General features: G+C 47.4%; 1 protein-coding gene across 2 annotated transcripts; it reads left to right on the top strand.

Annotated features, from left to right (window-relative positions):
* The first annotated feature begins 1,757 nt into the window (after window positions 1-1,757).
* On the top strand, window positions 1,758-15,781 carry TSKS (testis specific serine kinase substrate). 2 transcript variants are annotated; one of them, XM_006173790.1, is made up of 11 exons: window positions 1,758-1,965; window positions 2,362-2,587; window positions 10,193-10,288; window positions 10,468-10,551; window positions 10,804-10,887; window positions 11,461-11,747; window positions 12,207-12,401; window positions 13,217-13,390; window positions 14,072-14,207; window positions 15,263-15,430; window positions 15,558-15,731. In XM_006173790.1, the coding sequence occupies exons 1-11, from the start codon at window positions 1,796-1,798 to the stop codon at window positions 15,633-15,635; spliced, it is 1,698 nt and encodes a 565-aa protein (XP_006173852.1). In that variant the 5' UTR covers window positions 1,758-1,795; the 3' UTR covers window positions 15,636-15,731. The 2 variants fall into 2 exon arrangements, with proteins under 2 accessions (XP_006173852.1, XP_006173851.1); XM_006173789.2 differs by having other exon boundaries at window positions 1,796-1,965; window positions 15,306-15,430; window positions 15,558-15,781.
* Window positions 15,782-17,011: the final 1,230 nt, after the last annotated feature.

A 17,011-nucleotide genomic window follows, 5' to 3' on the forward strand; every position in this document is an offset into this window, starting at 1 on the left:
ATGGAATATTATTTAGCCACAAGAAAGGAGGCTATTTTGCAATTTTTGACCACATGGACAAACCCTGAGCACGTTATGCTCAGTGAGATAAGCCAGGCAGAGAAAGACAAGTTCTGTATGATTTCACTTGTATGTGGTATCTTAAAAAGTTTAACTTGTAAAAACCAAATTAAAATGGTAGTTACCAATATATATGTATATGTATGACTGAAACATTACACTACACCAGAAATTGACGCAGCATTGTAAACAGACTATACTTCAATAAAAAAGAATGCAAAAAATAAAATAAAATAAAATGGTTTTTACCAAAGGATGGGGGGGTGGGAGATCAGATTGATGTTGTTTAAGGGTACAAACTTTCAACAAGTAGGAAATAAGCCATAGAGATCTAATGCACAGTAGAGTGAATACATACAACAATCTTGTATTATTATGATGCAATGTGATAAACATCACTACCATGGTAATCTTACTAACACATATAAATGTATCAAAGTAACACATACTTTCAATTTATAAATATCATGTCAGATTTATTCAATAAAAAAAATTAAAAGACAGATAAAAACAAAGTTGCAGACATCAATACACATCAACCATGTTGTAAGTTGAATTATGTCCTGCAAAAGGTGTTCAAGTTCTAACCCCCCAGTAGCTGTGAATTTGACCTTATTAGGAAATAGGGGCTTTGCAGATGACCATGTGACGATAAGGTCATTTGGGGGGGCCCTAATCCAATATGTCCGGTGCTCTTAAAGGTGGGGGAATTTAGACACAGAGAGAAGCGTGTCCAGAGAAAAGACAGTGTGAAGACACAGGGAGAAGATGACCCTCTACAAGCCAAGGAACACCTGAGGATATCAGATATCTGATGAGAAGCCCTCACAGCCTCAGAAGGAACCAACCCTGCTGACACCTTGACCTTGAACTTCTGGCCTCCAGAACAGACAATATCTAGCTGTGGTTAAAGCCACCCAGCCTGTGGGACTTAGTTAAAGCAGTCCTGGGAAACTAATACACCCCCAAATTCTTCAACACACGCATCATCAGCTATAGCTCAGTGTTTGTTTAGATTCTTTTTTTTCTCATTGAAGTATAGTGTACAGTGTACAATGTTGTATCAATTTCTGGTGTTGTTTAGATTATTTTCTTAAGAGGCAGAAGTCACACACAAGGAAAGGCTCCAATCCCAGGTGCACAAATCGTTGTGCTTTGACAAAAGTCCACGTCACCACCGCCCAGTTTTGATTACCTTTATACCACATCTCGACATCTAGTATTTTTCCTTTGTTTCTCTCCATTGCCTGCTGGCACCCCCACAGCACCCCCACAGAATGTCAGATCCTCCAGCACTGGCATGCAATTCTTGCTGTCTCCCAGATCCTGGGAAAGTGACAAGTCCAGGGTATTACATGAAGAATCAAGTCTGAATGGGAAGTGGGGGAGGGCTGGGTGACCCCAGAGTTAGTTTCAGGGAAAGTGAATTTGGTCCCCTCCCAAGAACTAGTGGACCCGTCCATTGTAAGTTCTGGACTAGAATGAATCAATTCCATTGTGGTTCCTCAGGGGAAGGACAGATCCAGGAAGAACTATCATCCTGGACAAGAAGAGTTCACTGGGACCCTCTGGGGGGATGTGATGAGCCAACACCTGTGCGCGTGCGCACCCCCCTTCTTAGAGCCCAGTGGTTGGGTCCTTTGTGAGGTAGACTTGTGGGGACAGGGGACTTTGAGGGTCAGTGGTCAGAGTAGTCTCAGAGGAAGAAGCCCCTGGGAGCAGGGTCCCCCACGCCATGGCGAGCGTAGTGGTAAAGACGATCTGGCAGTCCAAAGAGATCCATGAGGCCGGGGACCCCCCTGCGGGGGTCGAGAGCTGCTCCCAGCTGGTCTCCGAGGCTCCTGGGGGGGTGGCCAGCCCAGCCAAGGGGATCGCAAAGAAAAAGAAAGCCGTGTCGTTCCACGGGTGGGTTTGTCGCACCCTGTCGGGGACGGTCCTAGCGCCCAGCGCTGCCTCCAACAGAGCTCAAGTCTCACCGTGGGTGCTGGAGGAAGGGGAGGGGAGGAGAGGACGGGGCAGAGGAGAGGCAGGCAAGGGGGCGGTGGTGAAGGAGGAATCTAGAGTGGGGGAGGCAGAGAGGGAGAAGGTAGTGAAGATGGAGAGAGGGAGGGAGGGAGGAAAAGTCAGAAGGAGAGGGCACTACACGTGGAAGAAGAGAACAGGAGGCAGAGATGGAGAAAAAAGAAGTAGGCGGTGAGGTTGGAGTCAGAAAGAGTAGGAGGTGGTGGAGACAGGGAGGCAGGAGGGGCCAGACCCTGCTGGAGCTGCATCTTGACTCTCTTGCCTGTTTCTCCTCCCCAGGGTAGAGCCTCGCATGTCCCATGAGCCAATGCACTGGTGCCTGAACCTCAAACGTTCCTCAGCCTGCACCAATGTGTCCCTGCTCAACCTGGCCGCCGTGGAGCCCACCGACTCCTCGGGGACAGACTCAACCACAGAAGACAGCAGCCAACTGGCACTGCCTGTGCCACCTGCCTCCCCTACCCCACCCTGGGCTCCCAATGACCCAGACATCACGGAAATACTGGTGAGGGGCCTCCCCGGCTTGGCTGGGGAAGGCGAAGGTCCTTACTCTGGTGGTAGGCAAATACTGAGGAATGGGGGGGGGTTCTTGACTTGGAATGAGAAGGTTCTGGTCACCTTTAGAGGCCCAAAGGAACTGCTTCCTCTCCCTAACAGTCAGCCATGAATCTGTTTCATCCAGAGTGAATGATGCCTGCCACCTGGCAGTTGGTCTTTTGTTCATTCAGTCACTTCTAAATGTGCTGGGTGAGGCTGGAGTCACAGATAAGGATCGGGCCAGGTCCCTGCCCTGGGGAAAGCTCCCAGTGTAGTGGTGATAAATTCCATAATGGAGGTAACACTAGGGATCCCAGAAAAGGGCCCCTCAAACAAGGCTAGGGATATCAAGGGAAGCTTCCTGGAGGAGGCAGTGTTAGAACTGGGCTTTGATGGATGAATAGGAGTTCTCTGAGGGGACCACCTCAGAATCTGGGCCAAAACAGAGAGGTGAGCAAGATCTAGGGAAATTTAGAGAATTCCTGACTAGAGTGGGGAATGCTACAGCTTGGTCCTTTAGCTCCCCCACCAACCTCTACCCCCTGCCAGGCTTCTCCTGGGCCAGGCCCTGAACTGGACTTGACATGGACACTAGGAATTATACTAACAATAACCACAGTCATAATGATACTAATAAGATTCACTAGCATTTACCAAGGACTTTCTTTATTCCAGGAGCCTCAGTTTCCTCATCTGTAAAATGGAAATACATGTGTTTGTTCTTTCAACAAATATTTCTTAAATACCTATGATGTGCCAGGCACTGGTCTAGGAGCAGGAAATATGGTAGTACCCAAGACAGAGTTCTGGATAGAATCGTCCCCACCTCATGAGATTGTCATGACAACGACATGTAGTTCATTCATGTTTAGCACAACAGTGAGCTATATGCACAGAATACATGTTGGTTGTTATTATTACTATTCTCATTTCACAGATGAAGATATTAACCTAGAAGGTTAAATAGCATACCGAAAGTCACGCAGCTTCTGAGTAGTAGACTCAGGCTTAAGAGTTAGGGCCTGGGGGGCACCCGGCCTTGATAGGGGCAGGAGAGGTCCCTGGGGGAGCCCGGAAGAGGAAGGCCTTGGTCCAGCCAGCCATGATCAAGGACGGATTTCTAGAAAAGGCAACACATAAACTGGATCTTGAACAGAAGGAAGGCAGAATACTGGGAAGGGTGTTCTACCTAGCTGGAACAGCATATGCAAAAGGATAGGGATTGAAAAGAGACTGGGGGAAAGGTCCTTCTGGCTGGATCATGGTGTGTGAGAGAGATGAGGCTGGTTGGGGGTGGAGGGGCAGAGGATACAGAGGCTGAGAAACATGGGCATTCTCCTGAGGGCAATGGGAGCCATTGAAGGTTCCTGGGCAGGGGAGAGGAGCAATTCTGGGGGAGTTGAGTTCCATTCCCACTTACTGAACACCTATTAGATGTCAGGGTGTGGGGAGGCAGGTCTCAGTTTTCCTCTCTTAGAAGTTCTGCAAAAGAAATGGTATAAATCCCAATTTACAGATGACAATAAAAATAAATGAGGTAGAGAGAGGTAGAGTGACCCCTACAAGATTGGAGAGCTTAGAAGAAGCAAGGCCAGGGCTAGAAGCCTAGCAGGTATGACGCTAAAGCCCAAGTCTTTTCTTTCCCTAGGAGATGCCTCTGGGCCTGGGTGGGAGATGTTTGGAGGGGAGTGAGTGGAGGCAGGAAGGCCAGAGAGGAGGCCAGGCGAGGGCCCAGGGGAAAAGGACCAGGTGGAGAGAAGGGAGCGGCAGAGACGGTCCAGGTGGGATGGATGGTCCAGGAGGCATCTCCTCCCCCAGCCAGAACCACGTCCTCCCCCTCTCTGTGAGAGCATCACTCAGGCATACTTGCAGCGGTCTGCCTCCCACTGGAGCTATTTCTGAGTCACATCCCTCAGCAGACTGTGATGCCTGTCACAAGAGCCCTGGGCAGCCAAGATCAAGGCTAGATGCAGCTGTGAGCTCACAGTTGGGCTGGAAGGGAGCATTAGCCTCTGGGGCTTCCGGTGCCTTCTCTGTATAATGGAAAAAAGTCTGACAGCCAACACCTTGGGGTACATGCAGGAACAGTGAGGAGGGAGACAGTAAGAACCCAGACTGGAACTGAGCACCTGCACTACATCAGGAGAGAAAGCTGGAGATGAGCAGAGGGGAGGGGGCAGAAACCCAGAGTGGGGGGACAGAGACCCAGAGACACAGGGGCCAAGGATCCAGAGAGAGGTGGGACAGAGAACTAGAAAGGAAGGGAAGGGGACCTGGGAGTGATGGAGACCCTGGGTAAGAGTGATAAGTCCCAGACTAGATGGAGGGGCAGCTAAAGAATGGTGAAGCAGACAGCTTTGCCTCCTGTCTTAAGCTCTGACATCTTTACAAGCCCAAAGGATGCAAGTGAGGAGAGGTTATTCTTTTTGGGGAAGGTCAGTGCCTCCAAGCAGTGATGGCCACGGAAGGTCTTTTGAGCCCTGCTTGGAACTTGGCCTGCTTTCTGCAGACTTCCCTGAGACTGCTGGGGGTTCCTGTCCTGTTGTCATTAATTTTAATGGTCCTGACAGTTATCACTGTGCTTGGCTTATTGACCATGTCATCTTGTTTGACTCTTCCTCACCACCATCTGAGCAAGGTATCATCAATCCTATTTGACAAGAAAGGAAACTGAGGCAGGTTTGGAGTGGGAAATGGGATTGCCCAGTTGCATGGCGTGTGAGTGGCCAAGGAGGGACTTATCCTCAGGTATGGCCACCCCACCCCCACCCCCAGCATCATGCCATTCACTTTTCCCCCAAGACTAACAGCTCTGCCTTCACCATTTCCCAAGTCTGCTCTAAGTGAAGCTAAAACTCACCTCCAGTGACCCCCACTGCCTTCTCTCTTTTGCCAAGTATAAACTAAGAGCCTTTCTCAGCCAACCTGTGTTCCTGCCAACAGCAGCCCTGAGAAGGTAGCTATTAGCCCCATTTCTATTTTACAGGTAAGGAAACAGAGGCTTAGAGAGGTCAAGTCCCCTCCCTGAGGTCATACAGCTAGTAAGTGAGAGAACTGAGTTGACACCAGAACCTGCTTCTCTAGTTTCCCAGAACAGCTCCCTATAGGAAACCTAAGATATTCTGGGTCCATTTAAAAATATCACTTTGTGTACTGGTTAGCTATTGTGAAACAAATGATCCCCAACCTTAAAACAACAAACCTGGAGTGGCATAGCTGGGTGCTTCTGGCTTAGGGTCTTTTAGGAGTCGTAGTCAAGATTTTGACAGGGGCTGCATTCATCTGCAGGCTTGACTGGGGCTGGAGATTGTGCTTCCAGGATGGCGCACTCACCTGGCTCTGGGTTGGAGGCTTCAGTTCCTTGCCACATGGGCCTCTCCATAGGTAGCTGCTTAGGACGTGGCCGCTATCATTCCCCAGAGCAAGAGAGAGCAAGAAGGAAACCACAGTTCCTTTTCTGAACTAGTTTCTTAAGTTGCAGACCATCACTTCTGCCTTATTCTATTTACTAGGTATGAGTCACTAAGTACAGTCACATGATGGGAATAAGACTTCACATTTTAAAAGAGCATCAAAGAATTTTATGGACATATTTTAAACTACTGTGATTTTATGGAGCTTTTATTGGTTTTTTTAATTAATTTTTTGGGTGGATGCCCTTTGCCAGGATGTGGATTTCCTTTGTACTTTTAGCTTGTTGAATGCTTTTGTCATGAAAAGGTGCTGGACTTTGTCAAATGCTTTTTCTCTATCCATTAACATGATTATGTTTTTTCCCCCAAATTTCTATTTCTTATGGCCTATATACATACATATATGTTATGTATATACACATTATATCTTCTTTATTCATTCATTAATCAGTGGGCATTTAGGTGCTTCCATATCTTAGTTTTTTTAATTAATGAACAGAGGGGTGCATTTATCTTTTCAAATTAGTGCTTTTGTCTTCTTTAGATAAATACCTAAGAGTGGAGTTGATGGATCAGATGATAGCTAATTTTTTATTTTTTGAGGACTCTCCATACTATTTTCCATAGTGGCTGTACCAATTTACATTCCCACCAACAGCGCACAGGGGTTCCCTTTTCCCCACATCCTCACCAATACTGGTTATTTGTTCTTTTTGATAATACATGTTGAGGACCTTGTATTCTATTAATACGTTATGTTACATGGGTTAATTTTCATGTTGAACCAATCTTGCATTCCTGGGATAAATCCTACTTGGCATGGTGTATAATCCTTATATACTGCTGGATTTGGTTTGCCAGTATTTTGTTGAAAACTTTGTATCCATTTTCAGAAGGAATATTGGGCTGTAGTTTTATTATCTTGTGATGCCTTTGGTTTTGGTAACATTGGCCTCATAGAGTGAGTTAGGAACTGTTCCTTCCTTTTTTTTTTTTTTTTTTTTTTGGTGGAGAATTTGAGATGGATTAGTACCATTTCTTTTTAACATAATTGGTAGAATTCACCAGTGGTTATCTGGGCTTTCTTTGTTGGAAGTTTCTTAATTACTAACTCAACCTCTTTGCTGTGGGTCTATTCAGATGTCCTAGTTCTCCTTGAGTTAGTTTTGGTAGTTTATGTTTTGCTAGGAATTTTTCCATTTCATTTAGGTTATCAAATCTGATGACATACAATTGTTCATAGCATTCCCTTATAATCCTTTCTCTTTCTGTAAGATTGGTAGTAATGTCCCCTCTTTCCTTCCTGGCTTTAGTAATTTGAGTCTTCTTCCTCTTTTTTGTGGTCAATCTAGTTAAAGATTTGTCAATTTTGTTGATCTTTTCAAAAGCCAACTTCTGGTTTTGCTGATTTTTATTTCCTGTTTTTCCATTCTCTATTTTTTCCCCACGCTAATCTTTATTATTTCCTTCTGCTAGTTTTGGGTTTAGTTGGCTCTTCTTTTTCTAGTGTCTTAAGGTGGAAGGCTGGGTTGCTGATTAGGAGTTCTTTTTGGATGTAGGTATTTACAGCTCTAGATTTCCTTCAAAGTATTGCCTTTGCTGCATCCCATAAGTATTGGTATGTTGTGTTTTCATATTCGCTCATTTCAAAGTATAATTTCTCTTGTGATTTCTTCTACCCACTGGCTGTTTATGAGTGTGCTATTTAATTTCCATGTATTTGTGAGTTCCCCAGATTTCTTTCTGCTATTCATTCCTAATTTCACTCTACTGAAGTCACTGAGGTCAGAAAACATAATATGTATGATCTCAATCCTTTTAAACATATTAAGACTTGTTTTGTGACTTAACATATGGTCTATCTTGGACCATATGGAGAGTGTTTCATGTGCACTTGAGAAGAGTGTGTATTCTGCCATTGGGTGAAGAATTCTGTAGATGTCTGCTAGGTTTATAGTGTTCAAGTGCCCTGTCTCCTTGCTAACTTACTCTCTAGTTGTTCTACCCATTCTTGAAAGTGTTATATTGAAGTCTCCAAACATAATTGTTAAATTGTTGAATTCTCCCTTCAATTCTGTCAGTTTTTGCTTTACATGTTTTCAAGCTCTATTAGGTGCATATATGTTTATAACTGTTACAATCTTCTCAAAGACTTGACTTTTATCGTTTTGGCCAGTTTTTTCACTGTTTTTTATGGAGGGGTGGAACTGGGGGGTTCTTGACTCTGCCATTGTGCCAATGTCACCTTAACACAATAATCCTTATCTCCCTTGTTCTCTAGAGCAGTCATGCAAGAAATGTGATGTTGTTTTCATCTTACAGTGGAGGAAATTTGTCCTTTTTTCTTTGTGTATTAGTTCAGAGACTGTGAAAGAAACCAAAATATCTGGTTTAAGCAGGTTAGTTTATTTCTCACATAAAATTCTCAGGTACAGCAGATCTGCTCTTCAAATGCAGCAGGTTACAGGTGCCTGTATTCTGGGGGCTCAACTATCAAGTCATAAATTTGGTAACAAAAAGACACAACATAGCATAGTGTAAATGAGAGAAAATGTTGTCTCACTCACAGGTAGAAGTATTCATAAGGGGTTAGAACTGAGTATGGCGGCTCTACAGTGTTGAAGATTCAGTCTTCTTTCCTTTAATTATTCTGTGATATTTTGTTTTGTTTATAATTGAAGTATAGTTGCTTTACAATGTTGTGTTAGTTTCTGGTGTATCAGCTTCTTTTATTTTGTGTCCTCCATCTCTTGGTCCAAGATGGCTGCTCTGGCTTTAGCCATCAACTGTGCCTTCCAGCCAGCAGGGAGAGAGAAAGGGGGATGTTTTCCCCCCTTTATTAAAGGCATGACTTGGAAATTGCCTATATTATTTCCATTCACATTCCATTGGCCAGGGCTTAGTCACATGGACACACCTGGCTGCAAGGGAGCCTGGGAAATATAGCCTTTAGCTGGGCAGTCACGTGCCAGGCTAACTCTTCTATAAATGTAGAAGAGAGGAGAGTGGATCCTATCACATGCATCCCTCCTGAGCCAGTTTGTTTGACAGGAGTCACAAGGCATTTTATGGTGATATAAGTTTGCAATAATCAAAGGCCATATGGTGTCATGATTTAAAACAAAGGCTCTAGGTAAAATTCTGACAAAGCCACCTCCTATGCTGTGTACCTGGGAGTACAAGGGACATCCCCTCTCCAAGCCTCATTTGCCTCACTTGCAAAATGGGCCAAATAACCTCAAGGGGTTTGGTTGTGAGGAATAAAAGGGAAGAAGGTGGGTAAGTGATTGGCTTGGTGCATAGTGAGTTCTTATAACTGGAAGGTGGTTTATCTTTAGAATTCCCCACTGCCTGAAGAGAAAGACAGAGCATGTGTTTTAACAGTTACCTTTTTTTTTAAATTGAAGTATTGCTATTTACAATGTTGTGTTAGTTTCTGGTGTACAGCATAGTGATTCAGTTATACATTTATATATATTATGTTTCATATTCTTTTTCATTATAGATTATTACAAGATATGATCTATAGTTCCTTGTGTAATACAGTAGGACCCTGTTGTTTATCTATTTTATATATAGTAGTTTGTATCTGCAAATCCCAAACTCCTAATTTATCCCTCCCCTGCCTTTCCCCTTTGGTAACCGTAAATTTGTTTTCTGTTTGGTAAATAAGTTCATTTGTGTTGTTTTTTCAGATTCCACATGTAAGTGATATCATACAGTATTTGTCTTTCTCTGACTTACTTCGTGTGATAATCTCTAGGTCTATCCATGTTGCTGCAAATGGCATTATTTTTTATGGCTGAGTAGTATTCCATTGCATAACATATCACATTTTTATCTTATTTGTCTGTGGACCCCAAAGGCATTTATCTCAGGTTACGACCATCCTCGTTCTCCCACATGTCTGAGCACTCTCCCACCCCTACTCTTTCCTTGACCCTACTTATTTTTCTTCCCATCCACGAAGAAGAAAACGAGTCTGCCCCCTGGCTTTATGGAGCAAAATTACCAAGAATCAAAGACACGCAGCCCTCGCCTCAAATCCCACAGCTATTCCAGGGCAGAATCAAGGTGTAAATGCAGTTCTAGATTTTTCTTGAGGTTGGGGTGTGCTCCCACACACCCAGTGACTCACCTGTCTCCCATTCTTCCCCCAGAGTGGGGTCAACAGTGGATTGGTCCGCGCCAAAGACTCCATCACCAGTTTGAAGGAAAAGACTACGCGGGTTAACCAGCACGTGCAGACGCTGCAGGTGTGAGGACAGCCCCTCCCCAACACCTCCTCTTCCTCCAGAGCCACGTCCAACTCAGTGCACCCGTAGCCCAGCTGGGGAGACTGAGGCTCAGAAGGAAAAGGGACCTTCTTGCCTCTCCTCCCCATGAGGTGTCTCCTCAAGGCCCTGGATAACCCCTCCTCCTTTCCATGCTCCAGAGTGAGTGTTCTGTGCTGAGCGAGAATCTAGAGAGAAGGCGGCAAGAGGCAGAAGAACTTGAAGGGTACTGTAGTCAACTCAAGGTGAGCTGCTTGTGGGGCAGGAGCGGCGTGGGGTGAAGGGAGCAAGGGAGAGATCTGAGGAAGAACCATACCTTTAGCCAAGGGAACCAGGGGGGTAAAGGGCAGACTAATCAGCGGAAGGCAGAAGGTGGGGAAGAAGGGGGCGTGTCTCAGACGCGGGGGTGGAGCCTGTATGGAAAATAGCGAGAGTAAGGGTTGGGAAGCGGAACTGGAATGGGAAGGCAGGGCCCCCGCCCTGGTGTCCTGACCCAGGAGAACTGCAGGAAGGTGACCCGGTCGGTGGAAGATGCTGAAATAAAAACCAACGTCCTGAAGCAGAACTCTGCCCTGCTGGAGGTAAGGCGGAGTGGCCTGAGGGTCTGGGGATGGGAATCAGACACACGAGGTACTTGAGGTAGACTTTAGGTGGAACTTTCCGCCCTATCACCACCACCACCACCACCGCACTGCCCCTTCGTGTTCATGGTCACGCTTCTCCATGCACTTCATATTCAAGTCCGGGAGAGAAGGAAGCATGTCGGACTTTGAGTGGGAATGCTCGTCCAGTCTACATACCCACTCATTTCCCAACAAAATGGTGGAGAAGCTTCAATTGTTCTTCCTAAACAGGAGGGGCTGGAATTTGACACCTTGGAGGATTTGGAGGCAGGGGTGGAGGGCCAGTTGGAAACAGGAGGCAGGCATTCAGAGGCTGAGTTGGACTCTAGCTAGGCTATGAATGAGACATCCCTCCCTAGTTACAGCAAGGAAGAGTCCACTTAGATTTCAAGTGGGACTTTCCAGTATCCTGTCCCCACATACATTTACTTTCCAATCTCGAGAATTCATTAGGAGGATTTGGGGGTGGAGGTGGTGGCTATGGGAGGCAAAGGGCCTGGTGCCGTAACCCTGCCCTCCTTCCTGGCCCAGGAGAAGCTGCGCTACCTCCAGCAGCAACTGCAGGATGAGACGCCGAGAAGGCAGGAGGCCGAGCTGCAGGCGCTGGAGCAGAAGCTGGAGGTCGGCCTCTCGCGGCATGGCCTGGGACCCGCCGCCCAACCCCCCGGCTGCTCTGGCCCACCAGGGAGCCCTGACGAACCCCCACGACCGCGAGGCCTGGCCCCAGGTGGCTGGGGAATGGGACCCCGGGCAGGGGAGGGCCCCATTGTGAGTGAGCAGGAGTTTCGAAAGGTCTCTGCCGGCCTTGAGGAGCTGAGGTGAGTGGAATCTGGTGGTGGGCCCAGAGGGTGGCACACTCCTTGGAGGGAGTGTTCTGGGGGCGGTGTCCCAGAAGGGCTAGACTTCGAAGAACTGAGTTTTGAGTAGAGGGCTGGTGGCACAGAGATCTGCATCTGATGAAAATGAGGTGGGCGGGTTTGGGGAGGTGGAAAGTTTTGCAAGCTCCAGACTCCAGGAGGACATCCGAGCGGTTATCTTGAGGAGGCAATGTCTAGAGTAGATGTGGGGCTGGAAGGCAGGACGAAGGAAGGCCAGGATACCTGATAAGGAGATAGAGGCGGGATTCTGGAGGATATGGGAGGATTCCAAGAAATGGACAGGACTAGAGAATTTGGGTCCTGGGTGGGTCCAGCACCATGGGTTAGCTTTGGTGGGTGGGGACGATGGGAGCGTGTCCAAATCTATCCCTGACCCATTCCTTACCTCTGCCCCTCCAGGAGAGAGGTGTCCTCGCTGACCGCCCGGTGGCATCAGGAGGAGGGGGCTGTGCAGGAGGCCCTGCGGCTGCTCGGGGGCCTGGGCGGCAGGCTTGACGGCTTCCTGGGCCAGTGGGAGCGGGCGCAGCGTGATCAGGCGCAGACTGCACGGGGCCTGCAGGAGCTGCGGGGTCGGGCTGACGAGCTGTGCACCATGTAAGGGCCCAAGCCGCGGACCGCGTGGGGACGTGGGAGGGCGGGGCCTTGAGGGATAGGGTTGAGCCAATTAGGGGAGACCATATACTGACAGGCAGACGCTCCAATTAGAGTAGGGAGTAGAGTAGTGTCATACCCAATAAAGACTGAGGCGCGGAACCAATTAGAGGTAAGTTCCCTACCTAAAAAGGACCAGGAGAGGAGCCAAGTAAGCAAAGGAGAAACCAATTAGAGAACAGGGAGGAGCTTTCTAACATTAAAACTCAAAAGGAGGGACCAATCAGAACAGAGAGAAGCAAGGCAGGGCCGGGTATTGCAAACGGGATGGAGACCCGGGTGCTGGGCTAATCTTGGGTGGAGCCTTGCTAGGACTGCAGGTTTCCAGCTCTCTGAAAGTAGAGTAGTTCTGTGAAACCTTATGTAAGCCAAAATGGCATAAAGCGAAGAAGAGATTACCTTAGGATACGTCTTCCTAACAGATGCACAAAATAAATCGCGATAAAGCACAGATGCTTATAAACAACGCAGTCCAAAGCTATGGTGCCTTGAGGCGGAGACACTTAATGTCATTCCCAGAGAAGGAGTTAAATGTGCTGCTCTTGCTGCTTCTGTAACGGCTTGCTACAAAACAAATGCCTTTTGTCTTTTTTCATAAAAGCGAAAATCCTCTTTGGATTTCATTTGGTTAGTAAAAACAGGCACTAATGTAGGTCTTTCACAAAAGTAAAGTGGGTAAAGGGAACTTTCAAAAATTAGGAATACCTCTACACTGTTGGAGAGGCGACCTCGCTGCTCTGCTTACCCTCACGCCTCAGGGTGGAGCGGTCAGCAGTGTCTGTGGCTTCACTGAGGAACGAGCTGGAGGGGCTGGGCCCAGTAAAACCAATTCTGGAGGAGCTGGGGCGGCAATTTCAGAGCTCTCGAAGAGGGTCTGACCTCTCCATGAACCTGGATCGGGCCTCCCAAGGCTCCTGTGCCCGCTGCGCCAGGTAAGGGGGCAGGGCCTGGCTCCAGGTACATTCTGAAAAGCACTGAAGGAGATGAGACTTTAGCTAGAGTGGGGTGGGAAATTCATTGTGGGAGACAGGGCATCCCCATGTATTGTAGGATGGGCCAATCCTGCTGCATTATGGGAGTCACATTTCTTCCCTCCCCACAAGGTGAAGTCAGTGTTTCATGGAACGCGAGAAAGACTTGATACATTTCATGCATCCTGGGTTTCCAGAACATTGTGAGGACTTTAGGAAGTGGTACTTGATGGGAGGTAGGGTTTCCCAGTGCATTGTAGGGAAGTAAGACCTTGGGGTATTGGAAGGCTAAGGGATATCATGCTTGATCCATATTCAGAAAGGTAGGAGGGAGCGAAAATTCCAATACAACTTGGGATCAGCTTTAACTAGTGCAGTGTGGGAAATGTGACTTTTTGATGAACTGAGGGCCGTTGATGCCCATTGGGAATGGGAATCCTCAGGCACTGAGGATATTCCCCATGCTGTGGAAACTAAGGGATACCTAATACACTGTAGGTTGGCCCCAGTGCATGGTGGGAAGGTTGCGTAGGTGCATAGTGGGAATGGGACCCAGGTGGAGGCTGGGCAGGTGGGCATGCGGCATCCTGGGAATGGAGTTAGTTCTAGGCCTCTTTCACCTGGTGACTACCCCTCCCCCAGCCAGGGGCAGCAGTTGTCCACGGAGTCCTTGCAGCAGCTGCTGGAGCGAGCGTTGACCCCGCTAGTGGATGAGGTGAAGCAGAGGGGCCTGGCTCCTGCCTGCCCCAGCTGCCAGAGGCTACACAAGAAGATTCTGGTACTAGGGACCACGGGCCACTATGCCCCACTTTTCAGTCAGGGCAGGGGGAGGGGAGCCCCAGGCACAAGGATACTTCTGGTGTGTGGCAGGATGGGAAGGGTGAGCTGTGGGCTGCAGGTGTTGGGGGAACACTTGGCTAATGCATTAGGATGGGGGCAGGGGAAAGCAGTTTGGCAGTTAGTGAGTCATAAGTCAGTCATCATGGAACCTTGGGTGATGGACTTGGGCCCAAAGCATGATGGGATGTTGGATCTGGTGCATTGTAGGACACAGGAGACAAACACCAGTCTATAGCTTCGTGGAATATAAGCTGGATTTTCTGTGGACCTTAAGAGAGGCAATACATTATATGGGATCACTGAGGTCAGACAGGGGACCCAGCGAAGAGAGGTCACAGTTAAGGTAATGCATTATGGGAAATGGAACCACAGCTCTTCATGAGGCATCGGACCACAGATTCAAGCCCAGTAGCTGATGGAACTTGAGACCAGTGCACATTCTGAAACATAAGAGATTTAGTATATTATTGGCTACTGGCCTAATGTATGATGGGCTATAAGTTGTCGTGGGTGAGACAGACAAGCGAGGCAGTAAGGGACATTATGAGGCAGAGCTACAGGACTAAGACATGATAGGACACGGGTGCATTGTGGGATATAGAGAACCAGAGCACTAAGGACTATTACTATGACAGAGAGCCTGGCCTAGTAGATAAGGAGATGTCAGGTCCTGTGAATTATGGGAATAGAAGGTCATCACGTGATGGGATACTGGGGCTCAGACATCAAATGCATGATGGGCATGAGGCGGCAATATGATTGATGCTGGTTTAGTGCCAATGGGGACAAAGAAGGCCAGGGCAACGGGAGACAGACAGTGGGTCACACACAATGGAATCTAGTGCACAATGGAATCTGGAAGGCCGGGGCATTGTGGGACATTGGGGATCAGTCTCAGGCTCAAGGCATGATGGGATACCCTGGGGGAGGAATGTGGGCCCCACGGGACCCTGCCCCTTGCGCTCCGCGATCCAGATCCCCCTCCACCCCCAGCCCAGTCCGGCAAGCCCAGCCGCGCCTACACTCCTCTCCCCAGGAGCTGGAGCGCCAGGCCTTGGCCAAACACGTCAGGGCAGAGGCCCTGAGCTCCACCCTTCGGCTGGCCCAAGACGAAGCCTTGCGGGCCAAGAACCTGCTGCTGACAGACAAGATGAAGCCGGAGTGAGGAAGGAGGCTGAGGGCATGGGAGGAGGGTGAGGTCTTGGGGAAAGGGCCTGAGTCCCCGCCTCCTTCCACTCCAGCCCCATGGCGTCTGGCATCACCAGCCCTAACTCCCTACTCATGACAGGGAGAAGGTGGCCGCTCTGGACTATCTACACTTGAAGATGTGTTCCCTCCACGATCAACTCAGCAACCTGCCACTTGAGGGGTCCACAGGGACAATGGGGGGAGGAAGTGGGGGAGGGAATCCCCCAAAACGTGGGGGCCCAACCCCTGAACAATAAATGGGCCCCTCATGCTGGCATGAATTCTGTCTCCTTTTTGGCACCAAAAGAGGGCTAATAAATTGCACTCACACCATGCACCAGCCTCTGTGCTCACTATGACTTGATCCTCAGCCAACAGGGTATCATGGTTTCCAGAGAGATGCTGATGATGGTACACTGTATTATCTCACACAATTTCTGAGGATCAAGAATCTGGGAGTGGCCTAGCCAGATGGTTCTGGCTCAGGGTCCTCATGAGTTTGCAGTCAGGATGTCAGCTGGAACTGCTGTCATCTGAAGGCTTAACTTGGCTGGAGGTGACACTTCCAAGATGGTGCACTCATATGACTTTTGGTTGGAGGCCTCAGTTTCTCATGGCAGCTAACTTCCCCCAGGGCAAGCAATCTAAGAACAAGCAGGATGCTACAGTGCCTTTAATGACCTAGTCTTGGAAGCTGCAAACCATCATTTTCTCTTCCTGTATTCTTTAGAATTGAGTCACCAAGTCCAGATCATACTCACAGGGTGTATCAAAGAATTTGCAGCCATATTTTGAAAAGAATGTCCATTTGTGGGCATGTTCTAAACTACCACACCAATGCAATTTTTAAACTTATAATTCAAGTATAATATAAACAGAAAAGGTCACAAGTTAGAAGTGTACAGCTCAATGAATCATCATGGAATGGACATGTAACCACCACCAAGATTTAGAAACTGCACCTGACTAGCACTTCTTGAACCCCAATCACTACCCTTTCCTTCTACCCCAAAGGTAACCCCTATTCTAACACCATGGCAGTAAGGTAAGAAAAGGAACAGTACAAAGATAGGGAAGGAAGAAAACATCATTCTGAGATGGCATATCTGTGCATATAGAGAATAACAAGGAATCCAATAGAATAAATTACTAAAAATTAGTGAGTTTAGCAAGGAAGCTGAATAAAAGGTGAACATAAAAAAATGATTTCGGCGGGGAGGGTATAGCTCAAGTGGTAGAGTGCATGCTTAGCAGTACCTCCCCTGAAAATAAATAAAACCTAATTACCACCCTTCCAAACAAATTTTTTTCATTTTAAAAAAGATTTAAAAAAATGATTTCTGTATGCCCATGATACAAGGTTAGAAAATGAAAAAGTTTTAAAGGTGCTATTTCTACATAGCATAAAACTAAAAAATGCCTAGGAACCCAACAAAAGATATGCCGCAATCTCTACACACAACTTTGAAACATTAATGAGAAAAGTTACAGACCTTAATGAATGGAGAATTATATCATATTCATGGTTTATAAGATATTATAAAAATGTTACTT

Source organism: Camelus ferus, chromosome 9 (assembly GCF_009834535.1).
Source record: "Camelus ferus isolate YT-003-E chromosome 9, BCGSAC_Cfer_1.0, whole genome shotgun sequence".
NCBI classification, from domain to species: Eukaryota; Metazoa; Chordata; class Mammalia; order Artiodactyla; family Camelidae; genus Camelus; species Camelus ferus.

Coding starts and splice junctions, on each gene's coding strand:
- TSKS (XM_006173789.2), top strand. CDS start 1,796: ATGGCGAGCGTAGTGGTAAAGACGATCTGGCAGTCCAAAGAGATCCAT. Junction 10,888..11,460: donor AGAACTCTGCCCTGCTGGAG/GTAAGGCGGAGT, acceptor TTCCTGGCCCAG/GAGAAGCTGCGCTACCTCCA. Junction 13,391..14,071: donor TCCTGTGCCCGCTGCGCCAG/GTAAGGGGGCAG, acceptor CCCCTCCCCCAG/CCAGGGGCAGCAGTTGTCCA.